Source organism: Pseudoliparis swirei, chromosome 12 (assembly GCF_029220125.1).
Source record: "Pseudoliparis swirei isolate HS2019 ecotype Mariana Trench chromosome 12, NWPU_hadal_v1, whole genome shotgun sequence".
NCBI classification, from domain to species: Eukaryota; Metazoa; Chordata; class Actinopteri; order Perciformes; family Liparidae; genus Pseudoliparis; species Pseudoliparis swirei.
Window position 1 is genome coordinate 7009829 of NC_079399.1, and position 15820 is coordinate 7025648.

At 46.2% G+C, this 15820-nt stretch overlaps 1 protein-coding gene across 3 annotated transcripts in view; it reads left to right on the forward strand.

Annotated features, from left to right (window-relative positions):
- nbas (NBAS subunit of NRZ tethering complex) overlaps positions 1 to 15820 on the forward strand; it is a 151585-nt gene that overhangs the window by 57583 nt on the left and 78182 nt on the right. For all 3 annotated transcript variants that reach the window (XM_056428488.1, XM_056428489.1, XM_056428490.1), the window contains 7 exons: positions 446 to 559; positions 5801 to 5914; positions 9951 to 10108; positions 10496 to 10579; positions 12431 to 12598; positions 13077 to 13190; positions 14425 to 14548. In XM_056428488.1, coding sequence (XP_056284463.1) covers positions 446 to 559; positions 5801 to 5914; positions 9951 to 10108; positions 10496 to 10579; positions 12431 to 12598; positions 13077 to 13190; positions 14425 to 14548 — 876 coding nt within the window. The remainder of the gene's footprint in view (positions 1 to 445; positions 560 to 5800; positions 5915 to 9950; positions 10109 to 10495; positions 10580 to 12430; positions 12599 to 13076; positions 13191 to 14424; positions 14549 to 15820) is intronic.

Consider the following 15820-nt stretch of genomic DNA (forward strand, 5'->3'; position numbering starts at 1 on the left):
CCGCGATATGTTTTTTGTTGTGAAAATCTTCTTTTTTTAAAAAATCCTCCAGGACTGCAACTAACAATTATTGTCACTCTCATTCAATCTAATGATCATTTTCTTGAGTAATTGGGCTATAAAATCTCAGTTCCTCCGAGTGCAAGGTCTCGTCTGCGACGGCATTTTTCTCGCGTCATGTGACAAAAAAAATAAGAAGGGGGAACCGACAACACCCATCATCATCATTATCAATATCGGCCAATTTATCACGAGGGCGGGGATTTCACTCTGCACAGCATTTTTATAATTTTGCAGACATCGCGACGGCAGCAGCATCTATCATTTGCATCATTTGTTTCGTCGCCTGCAACTTTTTCCAGATTGAATACGCTAATTAGCTAAATGTGTCTCCCCCCCCCCTTTCCCCTCCTCCTCCTTCTCCTTGCTTTTCTCTCCCTCCCAGTGCGCCTGCGACCAGACCGGCTGTCTCTCGTAGAAGAATGCATCGCCCACTGCTCCACGGCTTACAAGCAGTCCACCACTCTGCTGAATCTGGCCTCGCTCCTCCGAGTGGCAGGTATGGACACACACACAGACACACACACACACACCAATCACATCATCTTTCTTCTTATTTCCGGGTGCAACAGGGAGACGTTCAATGAACGTTCACCGATCAAGGCTCTTCTCTGGTGGCAGTTTCATGATGAATCTCATGAGATTAAGTGAGAGAGGACCGCCCACGCGGATGCACCGAGACGTAGCCCGGCGTGCGTGGGTACTTTCAGCCCTGACAGCTCTCACACAAGAGGGGAAAGTCGGCGTTACAGCGTGCGAGCAAAACTCCATATTTAAGCACACCCTCACTAAAGGAGCCAAAGCCCATTTTATTCCCCAGACGCATCACTTTGTGCAGTTTCATGTGGTTATGTCCTGACAATCGGGGGGGGCAGGTTCAGTTCCAGGCCTTCAAATCAAATCTGTTCGTCCTTTTCAGGATGTGTGAAGATATTTGTACGGGCTAGTCGGATAGATGTTGTTTCTGAATGGCAGCACATTCATAGTGTCCACCTAAAGTAAGTTATAGTTCTGTTCACCGTTATTCAAAGCTGTTAAATGTTTACAGAGGCCATTATGAGATTTTAAGAAGGCAAACCTTCAGTCAAAGCACCCAGTGTGGAGCTTCTTTGAAGCACGCTTATTCCCTCAGATAGAAGTATTAATCCTCAAACCACTTTTAAAGCTGACGGATGCAACAGCTGGTAAAATGGAGCCTTTACGGGTATCTATTGGCAGACATCAATAAGTTTTAAAAATTGTATTTAGTGCATAATCACCTGAAAATAAGAATTGCTTTGCTTTCCGTGAAGTTCCCCGACGCGCTTGGCACACAGGAACCTCACCGCTAGATGCCGTTTAATGCTACGCACTGGCCCTTTAAGAGGACGTGGCTCTTATATCAACATCCAACAGACTCACACGCCTCACCAGGGAAGCCACGACGAGCCTCGACTTAGTAAACAGACTTCAATTCTTTATGTTATGGTCTCTCTTCCTATCATATTCACTTTCTTCATAAGCTACTAGCGAACGCGTTGACATCAGAGTGCTCGTGCTATTTGCAGATGGGATTCTACTATATTTAGTTTATTTTCTTATTTTTTTGAGCAAGCTTTCATATCTCCCATTTTGGATTACAGTATAACCGCTAGCACACATTGCAGTGAGTTGAAAATTCAACACATGAAAGATGAGGGATGTTGGCTGTGTTTTGGTTGAGTTAAAATATATATAAATATACACATATATATATGTATATGTATGTATATATGTGTGTATATATATATACTGTATATGTGTGTATATCTATATCTATGTGTATATATATATGTGTGTGTGTGTATATCTATATATATATGTGTGTGTGTGTATATATATATGTGTGTGTGTGTATATATATATATGTGTGTGTATATGTGTGTGTATATATTTGTTGGTCTGTATACATATTGTATCTTTACACCTCTCACAGCCGCCTCCCTATCGCCACCACATGAAACTGACGTACCGGGAAAGTTAAAGATGTCATCCTGTTGCCTCCAAAATGAAAAACATTCGTCTTCCTCTCATTGTTTCTCCACCATGTTGGTTTTCTCCGTCTGTTCCTCAAGTATATATGCTCCGGCTGTCCGTCTGTGTGTCGCTTTCTCCTCTCTTCTGTCCTCCATCTCTTCACTCAACGCGTTGCGTCTTCTTCTCTCTCTGAGGTCTGTCAGCAGCTAAAGGAAGCCTGCTTACCGGCCTGGTGGCACTTCTCTGTCTGTGGTGTTCACATTCAGTCAGCAGGCAGCTCTCACTGTGTGGTTCAGGGAGTGGGGGGGGGGGGGGGCATATGGAGATGAGAAGAGAAATAAACACATTTTTAAATAAATAAATGCAGGGGGGAGGCTTTTGAAGGGCGCATAGCTCCAGGGTTCTGTGGTGAATATTTAATGCAGGTATCACAGCGGTTAAACGCCCTTTGGGTTTGGTTCCCGCCTCGGTCTACCGAAACGCTCCGTAAATCATTCTGCGCTATGGGGCAGAGCCTTTTTCTCTGAATGGATCAATAATTCTAATATTGAATTAAATTGTGTCTTGGCGATCCAGTGCAAAGCTTCTGCAGCTTGTTTTTATTTGCCACAGTTTATTGAATTGAGTTCTTCCAATTTGTTATTTTTCGGAAAATGTATCACCTGTTCACTTTTTTTAATTGGCCCTGTGAACGACGGGTTGAGGCTGGCTTCACTCGGAAGATCCCTGATTTTAGATCACAGCATCACGCACACAGACAATTGCAACTCCTTTATCGTCTCCTTTATGTCGGGGGACGCTGAAGAGTCTTAACGCCGCTCCGTCTGGCACCGTTTTTATTTGATTCTCTACCTTATTAACAATTTAACATACATTTAAAGTTATTTTTTATTTAATTTAACAGTGTCGTTAAGTTCATAAGCCAGTGTTCTCTGTTTTTAATTCTACTGCAACACTTCGTCTTGGATTTGTTGCACCTGCTGCTCTCCACCGCTACCGACGACTACCTAGCTAGCTGGCTCTCGCGAGCCGCCCGGCTCCCTGCCGGCTACTCCTGTCTGACTGCTGCTTCTTCAGCGAGCCGAACTACCTCCCCCGTTTCTTCGCCTTATCCATCACCACTTTTTCCCTCGTCTCCGATCACCTGCCTGCTGTGGATTGTCCTGACGTGCCCGTCACTTCTCCAACTGTTGGAGGGACTTCAAGTCCGTGGCTATCGACAAAAGACCTCAGGCTTATCATTACATCCCCCCCGGCTAGCGTGGTTCTGCAATACTCCACCTCGCAGCTCCTCAAATTCAACAACTTCTCTGCTCCTCCGTTCATCTCAGCTATAAAAACCCTTGGACTCCTCTGCCGGCCCCGCTTACATCCACACAGCCTCCCCCAGAAAGTTATTTCACTCCTGGCCTGATCGCTCCTTTCTTTCTATCCCCTCTGGTCAGCCGAGCGGATCGCCGCAACTCCTGCACGCCATCACAACAACACTCGATACGAGCGGGTTGCCCGCCCCCGCCCCCTTACCAAAGCACCCCAGCCTTTCCAAATGCATCCACATCTAAAAATCGCTTTGTTTAACACCCGATCCCTAAAAAACAAAGGCCTCCTACTCAACGAATTCATAGCTGACAATAATCTGGATTTTCTCTGTTTAACCGAAACATGGCAAAACCAACAGGACTACTTTTCACGAAACCAAACCACACCCTCTGGATATTCATACATGGACAAGAATAGCCGCAAAAACATCACTGCAGGTGCAATATCCCTCCTCATTTGAACCCCTTCTCTTTGAACTGTCTGGTCCCCTGGTTACTGCAGTCGTTCACCGCCCCCCTAAACATAACCCTGCTTTACCCTCTGATCCGTCTGAATTTCTCACACAACTCTGCGCCATCTCTCCACCCATTCTGCTCCTCTGTGACTTTAACACACGTTGACTCATCTGACGATACAACACCTCTGACACTTGACCAGGTCTGCACCTTCGGCATTACCATCAGCAAGCTAACCTCGCCATCTCTGACCACCTGGTTATCGGCTTGGACGTAGACATCCCCACCCCCCATGTGAAGCAGAGTCGCACCATAACATCACGGAACATCAAGTCCATCAAACCCCCCTCGCTCTCCTCCAGCTCGGCTGCCACCGTCTCTGCCTCTCCCACCGCCCTGGTCAATTACTATACTTTACTCTCCTCCTGTCTTGACGTCGTCGCCCCCAGAAAATCCAAACTCGTGTCCTTCACCCACTCCGCCCCCTGGTACACTGACCAACTTAGCCACCTCAAAGCGAGGGCCGTCAACTGGAATGTCGTGCCAATAAAACTGGACTCACTCTTTACCTCGATGCCTTCAAACTCCACCCACGATAATATAAAGATGCCCTCAACACCGCTCGCTCCTCTCACTACTCCTCCATCATCCAATCTGGCTCCAACAACCCCAACACCTCCAGACTTGACTACCGCTACAGCATCCTCTTCGGCTCTCCTAACAACATTCTCAATAAACTCTGCCGCTCGACTGTTCACCTCCACCCGCCGCTATGAACACATCACCCCGGTCCTATGCAACTTTCACTTTAAAATATTACTCGCCACCTACCAAGCCCTAAACGACCTGGCCCCTCCCTACCTTTCAGACCTCCTCCCCTTCCACGCCCCAAACCCGTTGCCTCAGGACCGAGCGCCGGACCTGGGGTGACGGGGCCTTCTCAGCTCCTGCTCCACCCCTCTGGAACGCCCTCCCCATCCACATCCGTCAGGCTCCCACCCTATCATCAATCAAGCCCTGAAAACCTCCCACCTCTTCAAGCTCGACTTCACCGCTGACCCCTGCACCCTCCACTCCATGATTCATTCCGAATAGCTTCTCCATGTTCTAATTTTTTACCAGAAATACCAAGTTTGTTTGTTTTGGTTGCTCCTTGTCTTTCTAGTTTTGGTTTTGTTCATTTTGTCTCCCCCCTATACAAAGCGTATTTGAGGACCTAAACAAGCGCTATATAAATCCGAAGTATTATTAATATTATTATTAATATTTATATAGAGGTCTTAACAGCTTATGAAGGCACCCCGTTCCCCAGTCACCCTGAAAATATTTGACTAACGCTGCTTTCCCTCTCGGAGTAAACATCTCATTTCTATCTGCCACTCACTCCGCACACACAAACACACACACACACACACACACCCGCACTCCAGCTCCATCGTGTTTCTTCATCTCCAACCGCGTCCTTTGATCTGCAATATGCAGGTTTGTTCAGTAGTCCTGCGTCTGCCTCTCTCCATCGCCCCGTCCTCTCCCTTTTGTTTACTGAACTCGGATGGAGATCAAAGATTTGTCCTGAGCCGCCACGTGAATGTTAACACGGCAGCCAACCCCACCAGCACTAAAATATCCAATTCATCACTTTTTAGCGAAATGGTGCTTTTGAAAATCTTTCATACACTCTCCGTTTGAGATGAACAGACATAATAACCTCGTTAACGGTAGACGGATTAATGTGTAGACTCAAGCTCGGTCTGTGACTCAGCTAATACAGTTGGAGGCCCTCGTGTTGCAACCTGGTGCCGTCGGGAGGAGATTTAATGAAGAGAATGTTATTAAGCCAGATGTGATATGCAGGATTATGAGATTTGCTGTTCAGTGTGTTAGCTTTGAGAACAAAAGTTTTCAACAGACACTGTGTGTGTGTGTGTGTGTTGATGTGCGCTTCAATGGATATCCGTCTGTGACTCTAGGCGATGACAAGGATGCGCGAAAAGGCCAAGTGCTGACCCTGCTGGCCGAGCAAGCGCTCCAGTGTCTGGACTTCAAGGCCTCCTCCATCCACTGCCGGGACCTCATGGCCGCAGGTATGTAGCTGACGAGTGGCGTGTCACTGAAGTTAATGTGAACCTACGTCATGCCCGTCTGCCCTTGCCTTCAACTACACATGAGCACAAAGCTTTCTTTCCTTATGTGCCAAATGTGTTCGAATATAAAACATCCGTACAAAAGAGCGCCGTCATAAAAGTGATCTTCATTTCTTTCGTCGCAGTTCTGCTCTTTGTCAACCCTTCGTTAGCTGTTCTTGTGAACAATGAAGCGGAACAAGTTTGATTACCTCGGATCGTAGGTGGGATTATACTGTATGTTAGCGAGATTCTTTTGTTTTTTCATGCCAAGGAAAAGCTGAAGCGCCTCGGTGAAGTTCCTGATTGACAAATCGGAGACTCCCATCCGCTCACACGCTGTCCGAGGGGCATCACAATCAGATTAAAGTCAGGCTGGTGTCACATGATCAAGATACAGTATACTATCAGGTCATTGTATTCCTCAAAAAATATATAAATATAAATATATATATTTATATGTATATATATGTATATAATATATATACATATAAATATATATACGATATATATATATATATTTATATATTTAGCCTGGAAGTAATGATTACCAGTTGATGTTTAGTATCCTCAAGTTCTAAAACCTGATTATCATACAGAAATGAATACATAAACCTCAACGCTGAAATCTTTTGTTACTCGAGTCGAAAGCAAATCCACCCAAAAGTTTTAATAATTGATAACATTGCAGAATTATTTGTGTGTGCCACCACAGTTAGTATATTATGTCAAAACTGTAATGGCAATGCCGAAGAATTATGACAATTTGAATATCCCCTCTGAATAAGGGGTTGATGTGACGATGTGGTTGGACTGTTTTGAAACCTCGGTGTGCCGTGCGCTCTAGAATGTAAGTCCACGTGTCGCAGAGTCTTGACAAGTTCTTCCTGTGTCGAATGGGAACGATGGTCAAAACTGCAAAAATAGAGACGGTCCAGGTTTCTAGAAATAGAGAAACGTTTAATTGCAACCAGAGAATAACAAACGTACCCAACCAGTACCAGACACCAGAATAAAGTCACTGGTTCTGTCGACTGTAATGAAGGTGAACATCCTGGCCGCTGTGGACTGCGGTTGTGTTGTGTGTTTGGTGCCTCGAATGGTTTGTCTTATGATCTCAAACACTTAAGAATGACCCACTCCGAGCTTCTTTCCTCCTTTCCCCAAATCGACTTTGTGCACAAGAACGGAAATTAATCCGGCGATATAACAACAACAACAACGGAGGCGGCCTGCCGCTCGGCGTTTTCCCCCTGAGGGGAATCAGAGTGGTCGCTGCGATAATAATGTTTTGGTCCGACCCCCGTTTGGTGTGACGCCACATGGGAATGGAAGAGAATAGAATCTGGTCGAGTCTTCCCACGGCGGCGAGTCACGGTGCGCCGCGTGAGGACGGGGCAAAAGGCGTGCGGCAGGAAGAGGAGGAAGAGGAGAGGTAATCGGATGAGCGGCGGTGCTCCCGGTCTGAGGACGCAGAGTCATTTCATCTGTTTGTAGGAATGAAGTCGGGCTGCGTGTTGCTCTGTGGCGGCGATGGAGCGAGAGCGTTCCGGTCCTCACAGGGAGTCTCCGGCTTAAAGGAGGATCGGGTGGACGGCTGCACTTCAGTGTGTCTTCATTGTGTCTTCATTGTGTCTTCAGTGTGTCTTCATCGTGTCTTCAGTGTGTCTTCATTGTGTCTTCATCGTGTCTTCAGTGTGTCTTCATTGTGTCTTCAGTGTGTCTTCATTGTGTCTTCAGTGTGTCTTCAGTGTGTCTTCATTGTGTCTTCATTGTGTCTTCAGCGTGTCTTCATTGTGTCTTCATTGTGTCTTCATTGTGTCTTCATTGTGTCTTCATCGTGTCTTCAGTGTGTCTTCATTGTGTCTTCAGTGTGTCTTCATTGTGTCTTCATTGTGTCTTCATTGTGTCTTCAGTGTGTCTTCATTGTGTCTTCATTGTGTCTTCAGCGTGTCTTCATTGTGTCTTCATTGTGTCTTCATTGTCTTCAGCGTGTCTTCAGCGTGTCTTCATCGTGTCTTCAGTGTGTCTTCATTGTGTCTTCATTGTGTCTTCAGTGTGTCTTCAGTGTGTCTTCATTGTGTCTTCATTGTGTCTTCAGCGTGTCTTCATTGTGTCTTCATTGTGTCTTCATTGTGTCTTCAGCGTGTCTTCAGCGTGTCTTCATTGTGTCTTCATTGTGTCTTCATTGTGTCTTCAGCGTGTCTTCAGCGTGTCTTCATTGTGTCTTCATTGTGTCTTCATTGTGTCTTCAGCGTGTCTTCATTGTGTCTTCATTGTGTCTTCAGCGTGTCTTCAGCGTGTCTTCATTGTGTCTTCATTGTGTCTTCAGTGTGTCTTCAGTGTGTCTTCATTGTGTCTTCATTGTGTCTTCAGCGTGTCTTCATTGTGTCTTCAGCGTGTCTTCATTGTGTCTTCATTGTGTCTTCATTGTGTCTTCAGTGTGTCTTCATTGTGTCTTCATTAGCTCAGCATTATGTCCTCTCCTGCTTTTTTCAAACGGCAAATTCTTAGAATTCACACCGCGCACATGTGTGTGTGTGTCTGCGCGTGTATCTGTGCGTGTGTTGTTAAGCCGTGCGCAACAGTGTGTCTGCGTGTGTATCTGTGCGTGTGTGTGTGTGTCTGCGTGCGTGTGTGTGTGTCTGTGTGTATCTGCGTGCGTGTGTGTGTGTGTCTGCGTGTGTATCTGCGTGCGTGTGTGTGTGTCTGCGTGTGTATCTGTGTGTCTGGATGTGTATCTGCGTGTGTGTCTTTGTCTGTCTGCGTGTGTATCTGTGCGTGTGAGTGTGTCTGTGTGTATCTGCGTGTGTGTGTCTGCGTGCGTGTGTGTGTGTGTCTACGTGTGTATCTGCGTGTGTGTGTGTCTGTGTGTGTCTGGATGTGTATCTGCGTGTGTGTCTTTGTCTGCGTGTGTATCTGTGCGTGTGTGTGTGTCTGCGTGTGTGTCTGCGTGTGTGTCTGCGTGTGTGTCTGTGCGTGTGTGTGTGTGTCTGTGTGTGTGTCTGCGTGTGTCTGCGTGTGTGTGTTTGCATGTGTAGAGCTACGTGACAGAGCTTTCCCCACAGATGGTTCAGAGGTCTAGAGTGTATGTATGCATGTGTGTGTCTGTGTGTGTGTGTGTCTGCATGTATCTGTGCGTGTGTGTGTGTGTTACTGTGTGTGTGTGTGTGTATGTGTGTGTATGTGTCTGTGTGTGCGTATTTGTGTGTGTCTGCATGTATGTGTGTGTGTGTGTGTGTGTGTGTGCGCCTTGGCCCTCTTATCGGTTAGGAGTCAGGGTAGTTCAGTGGAGATGTAGGAGGACACTGATTGGAAATGGAAACCACTGGTGCTCAGCGCTTCGGTGACGTGTTTGTGTGTTTTGTATCGAGCGATGCAGGAACGAGTCCGAGTGCCCAGGAATAAAACCTGCGGTTCCCTCGTCTTCGTGTTTCGGTTAGATGTCTGTGAGGTTAACATAAGCTTCATAGATTCCAACGTTTTGTTCTATGACATAATAAAAACCTCTCTGTATCGTAAATATCCCACCAAAGGCGTTGCTAACAAGCGGCTCAATGAGACGACAAACCGTTGTCATGGCGACTCGTGGCTTGTGCACTTGTGGTTTCGGCTGGTTCCAGACTCACTGCAGCTTTTTACTCCTGCAGATTGCATTCACGCTTCTAAAAATGATCATTTGTAAAGATTAGCTTCAGAACAAAATTGTAAGTAGCATAAACTTCTGTTTGCCTCAGAGCATGTTACTGTCTGTAATAATATAAAACCACATTGGATTTCTGTCAAGGGAACCGGTGCGATGCCAAATTCCGGGTTCGGCCTACAACATCTTTTTATGTGAATGTGATCTCCTCCTGCATCACCACAGTGGGAGACTATTTGATAGCAGGTGCTGTTACATCCTGCACTCGCGGACTTTCATGAAAACGTTTTCCTTCCTCCCCTCTCCTTAACCTCACCTCCCCTCCTGGATGGGCCGTGTCCGTCTCTCCTCCAGGTTACAGTCCAGCGTGGGATGTGTGCAGTCTGCTGGGTCAGTGCGAGGGCTACGGGGATCTGGAGGCCCGGCAGGAGCTGTTAGCCTTCTCTCTCACCCACTGCCCCCCCGACAGCATCCACGGCCTGCTGGCCGCCTCCAGTGACCTGCAAACCCAGGTCACTCCTCAGCTTTTATTACAGTTTAACCGATACGGTGCAGCCTCTCAGTGTATTCTTTATCCTCTACAACTACAGCTGATACCTGTATTTTGTACAGATAGTTGGGATCTCAAAATATAAATTAAATGTAATTTGACTGACCCATCATCACCAGTAACCATACTTATTAATATGTAACATCAAGGTCTTGCATGACAAACACAAAAGGTACATTTCTGGTAATTTCTCCTTTTTGTCTTTTCAAGAAACACAATGAACCATTTTGTCAGTCATACCCACTGTCCACATTTAAATGTATAACCTGTATCCAATGACATTGCGCAGCTGAAAAAGCCGGTTCTAATTTTGGGGATTTCCGTCTCCATCCCCATCCCCGTCCTCTAGGTGCTGTACCAGGCGGTGAACTATCAAATGGAGCCTGTTGCTACTGGCGGCGGACGAGAGGCGGACGAGACGGACTCCGTAAAGGTTTGTGAGCGCGCGTGTTCTCCTCCGTCTGTTTTCTTGTCTGAATCTTAAAGCGACAGCTCGTCGTCTGAGTTGTCGCGGCCGCTTCTGCTTTTCGTGTGTGTTTATTCTTTTTCCGATTGCTTCATATTTAATGAGGTGTAAATCCAGTGTTAAGGTTGCTCGGCTCGTGTGGTTTATTTATGCGTCCCCTTCCCCCTTTATGAAGCCTTGAGTGAGTGTTAATGTTTCATGACTTGAGTTGCATCCCCTTCTGTGTGGGGACGGGTGCTCATTTGAGACCGTCTGTTGTCATTTTATTGTTGTATTGATGTCCATGCTCCTCACTCGTGTATATTTAAGCCCTAGATGGATGTGTCTATGTGTGCGTCTGTGTTTGTGTACGTGTGCGTCTGGGTTTGTGTATGTGCGTGGCTGCGCACTCTAGAGCTGTTTACCATAACATTTTTTATTTAAACATACATCATGAGTGTATGTATGTTTGGGTTCTTTTCATTCCCCGACCCTCAGTCCCCAGCTAAATAAACTATTGATGAAAGGCACTAAATGATTTGGCCTCGTCCCACCGGCGCTCTACATTTGGCTTTAAAATCCTTTTCATTTGTGCAGAAATCAACATACCGTGGAAACTGGTGGCGCGCTTTCAAAAAATAACCCCATCAATGCAATTCACAGGACAACGCACTATTCATTTGTTCATTTATCTTCATTAATTTTTTTAATTTAAAACATGTTTAAAACATAATGAGATGACAAAAATGTGCACCATTTTCATGTCTGTCCGTCAAATCCAAATCCACCAACTAGCACCTCCTTGAGGGAGACGCTGATCCCCAAGTGGATCCCCAGTGGCTTTGCTCCTATGCGAAGATATATGTGTGTATTTATATATATATATATATGTGTGTATTTATATATATATATATGTGTATGTGTGTGTATTTATATATATATATATGTGTATTTATATATATATATGTATTTATATATATATATATGTGTATTTATATATAATGACCATTGTAACAAAGTTTACTGTGCAGGTAGAGGGATATTGTTACCTGCTACCGGTCTTTATGCTAAACTCAGCTCACTGGCTGCTGGCTTTAGACAGATATATATATATATAAACACGAGTAGTATCTATTTCATCTAACTCGAGGCCAGAGAGCAAATAAGTAATTAAGTACATTTTATGTGTCTGGCACTTTTCAAAAGCAGCAGTTCCACAGCGCTGCACACCTAATAAAAAATGCATCGCCGTACACAGCGTGAAAAAACACATCTACAGTTTATAAAATGCGAAACCACCGAAACCAAAAGGAATCGCAAGCAACACACTTATATAAGTGGCTTTTTTTTCATTTTAAATAAGCATATTTCTCATAATGTTGAACTTCAAGGAATTAGATTCAGTCACATGCATCAATTTCTCCCATGCTTGTCCCGGGATGTAAAAGAAGAAGAATGTTTTTTGTGTCATGAATCTTCCCCGCTCTCCCGTACATCCTGCATTACTGGTTGCCCTTTGGCACATTTACTCACTGTGTGTCTCTCAAGCCTCAACGGCGCATATTGTAACTTACACAAACGAACCAACAGACTCAAAGAGCACCGCGCCGATTTAAAGCGCTGCTCTCAAGTACCTATAAAAAAAAGTATATTACCACACCGAGACCCAAGAGTCCTCCGCTCCAAATGTCCCCATTGGTTTAATATCACAATACAGATCAGAATCTGGGTTCTGTATGAACAAAGACTCCCGCGTACCGCAGTGTGACACACTAGAATAACGTGGCCGCCGTGTTTTCTGTCCCCCCCCCCCCCCTTGCTGCTGTCCCTTGGCCCCAGGCCTCCGTGGGCTCCGCTGCGGGGACAGCGGGGGACCTGCTGCACCGGACCACAGCGAAGACCATGGAGGTGCTGACCACGACGGGACTGACCACCAAGGCGGTGCTGACCGCAGTCAGCGACCACCGCTGGTGGAAGGACTCGCTCGGCTTCCTGCGGCCGCTGCACGTGAGTGAACACTTTTTTGGGGGGTTTTGGTGTGTGCGTGTGTGTGTGCGTGTGTGTGTGTGTGTGTGTGAAGAAGCACAGTTGCAGGTCATCCCCCGGCCTTCATATCTCAAATCCTCTCGCTCACAGACTTCACAGACCCCTCTATTCTAAAATCAACCAATCAAGAGCTCATCTCCTGCATAATTAATTGGGCCGCCTGTTGAATATTTCAATATTTGGCAGCTGCCGACGGCCGAAACGGCTCGGCGGTCGCCGGGGAGGAGATTGATGGCGTCGCTCGTCTCGGCGGCAATTTGAGAGAAAGGCGGCTCGCGGTCGCCCGCTTCTCAGTGAAGAGAAGAAAAAAGAGAAAGTTAAAGGAGAGGATGTGAGCTGTGGGACAAAGAAAGTGACACACACAGAGAGAGAGAGAGAGAGAGATGACAGTGCTGTGGGCATGTTGTGAAAGTTTAATGATGTTTTGATGCCTCCTCAGGGTTACGGTGCAGGAGCCACTCGCCAGGAAGGGGCGTGTGAGAACTCCAACCTGCAGCGTCAAGGCTGTGGCCCCTTTTATCAGGAACTCATTGATGATCCCTGTCTGGACCCGGTGAGTGGCTGAAGACCAGCGCTTATGGCTCATTATTTTGTTCTTCTTCCTACCGCATCCCTGTTGTCTGTATTTCTTTTTTTTCCCTCTTTTTTTCTCTACCTCAGGCCACATTTCTTAAATTACAGCAAGAATGCTTGACTTCAGACATTTAATCAGATTTCGTTCTCCGCTGACTTCCAAAGTCCTTCCAGAAGTATCTTGAAGCAAAATGAATATTGATTTCAGAGTAAGACGTGTTAATGCCAAAAGCCATTTGTAAGTAAATAGGAATATAATAATACACCAAAGAATAATGGGAAGATAACAGCAACATCTAACCATAACAGAAGAAGTGCTGTATGTCATAGATTAAGGCAGAGAGATGAATACCATAACACTCCAAGAGAGAAGGAGGTCCACAGACGGAGATATGGGAGGAGAAAAAGTAAGAAAAGGAGTAGTTTGACCTTTATGCCTAGAAAATGGTTGCCCTGGGCGATGACTGGGCTTTTTGCTCCCAGACACAAATCATGTGGATAGCTTAAAGAGTGGACGCGAGGGGAAACGGAGAACGCCGATACATCTCTTCTCATGGCATTTTAATAGGCCTCTCCAAATCCCTTCCTCCGCTACCATCTCCGGCATTCATCCATCTTCCATCATCCGTCAACCAATAACGGCGTCCATCTGTCTATGAATCGGCTGATCAATCGGGTGGTTTTTTACCTGTACAGAGAGAGAGAGAGAGAGAGACAGAGACACACACAGAGAGAGAGAGAGAGAGACAGAGAGAGAGAGACAGAGAGAGAGACAGACAGACAGACACAGAGAGACTGAGAGACTGAGAGAGACAGACACAGAGAGAGAGAGACAGAGAGAGGGAGACACATACACACAGAGACAGAGAGAGAGACACAGAGAGACAGAGAGAGAGAGACAGAGAGAGAGAGACAGAGAGAGAGGGAGACAGAGCGAGAGAGAGAGAGACAGAGAGAGAGACACAGAGAGAGAGGGAGACACAGACACACAGATGTAGAGAGAGACACAGAGAGAGAGAGAGAGAGAGACACAGAGAGAGAGACAGAGAGAGCTTGTTGAATCCTATAGATTAATAATCTACACGCTTTATTTCCTACTCATCCGTCTGATCCCAGGGAACGATCCGTTCTCCCTCGTGTCGGGATTCCCTCGGTGCGATGTCGAGTACGAGGTATTTACTCGCCCCTCTTTGGCCTTCGTTTCCTCCTCTTAGAGTCAAGACGTGTACTCGTCCTACAAAGACGTGCCTCAGGAAAACTTTGCTGAGGTTCTGCTGCGGACCGGCAAACTGGCGGAGGCCAGGACTGAAGGGAAAACCCTGTTTCCTGCTACGGAGGGTGAGCACACACACACACACACTCACTCACTCACTCACTCACTCACTTACCTACCTACTCACACACTCACTCACTCACTTACCTGTTCACTCTCACACCTATTCACTCACACACACTCACCTATTCACACACTCACCTATTCACTCACTCACTCACTCACCTACTCACACACTCACCTATTCACTCACTCACTCACTTACCTACTCACCCACTCACCTATTCACTCACTCACTCACCTACTCACACACTCACCTATTCACTCACACACTCACTCACCTACTCACACACTCACCTATTCACTCACACACTCACTCACTCACTCACCTACTCACACACTCACCTATTCACTCACACACTCACTTACCTACTCACACACTCACTCACACACACTCACCTATTCACTCACACACTCACCTACTCACACACTCACCTATTCACTCACTCACACACACTCACCTATTCACTCACACACTCATTCACACACACTCACCTACTCACACACTCACTCACTCACACACACCTATTCACTCACACACTCACCTATTCACTCACACACTCACCTACTCACACACTCACTCACTCACACACACCTATTCACTCACACACTCACTCACTTACACACACCTATTCACTCACACACTCACCTATTCACTCACACACTCACTTACCTACTCACACACTCACCTATTCACTCACACACTCACTTACCTACTCACACACTCACTCACACACACTCACCTATTCACTCACACACTCACCTACTCACTCACTCACACACACCTATTCACTCACACACTCACTCACTTACACACACCTATTCACTCACACACTCACCTACTCCTTACCTACTCACACACTCACTCACACACACTCACCTATTCACTCACACACTCACCTACTCACACACTCACTCACTTACCTACTCACACACTCACACACACTCACCTACTCACACACACTCACCTATTCACTCACACACTCACCTACTCACACACTCACCTATTCACTCACACACTCACCTAATCACACACTCACTCACACACTCACTTACACACATTCACACACTCACCTACTCACTTACTCAATCACACACTCACACACTCACCTACACACTCACACACTCACACAACACTCACTCACTCACTCACACACTCACTCACTCACCTACACACTCCCCTACACACTCACACATCCCACCAAATCCAAGCTCTCTCTGCTGTCAAATTAACATCTCTCACTCACTTATGCAGATTAAGAAAGTTGAGTATAGAT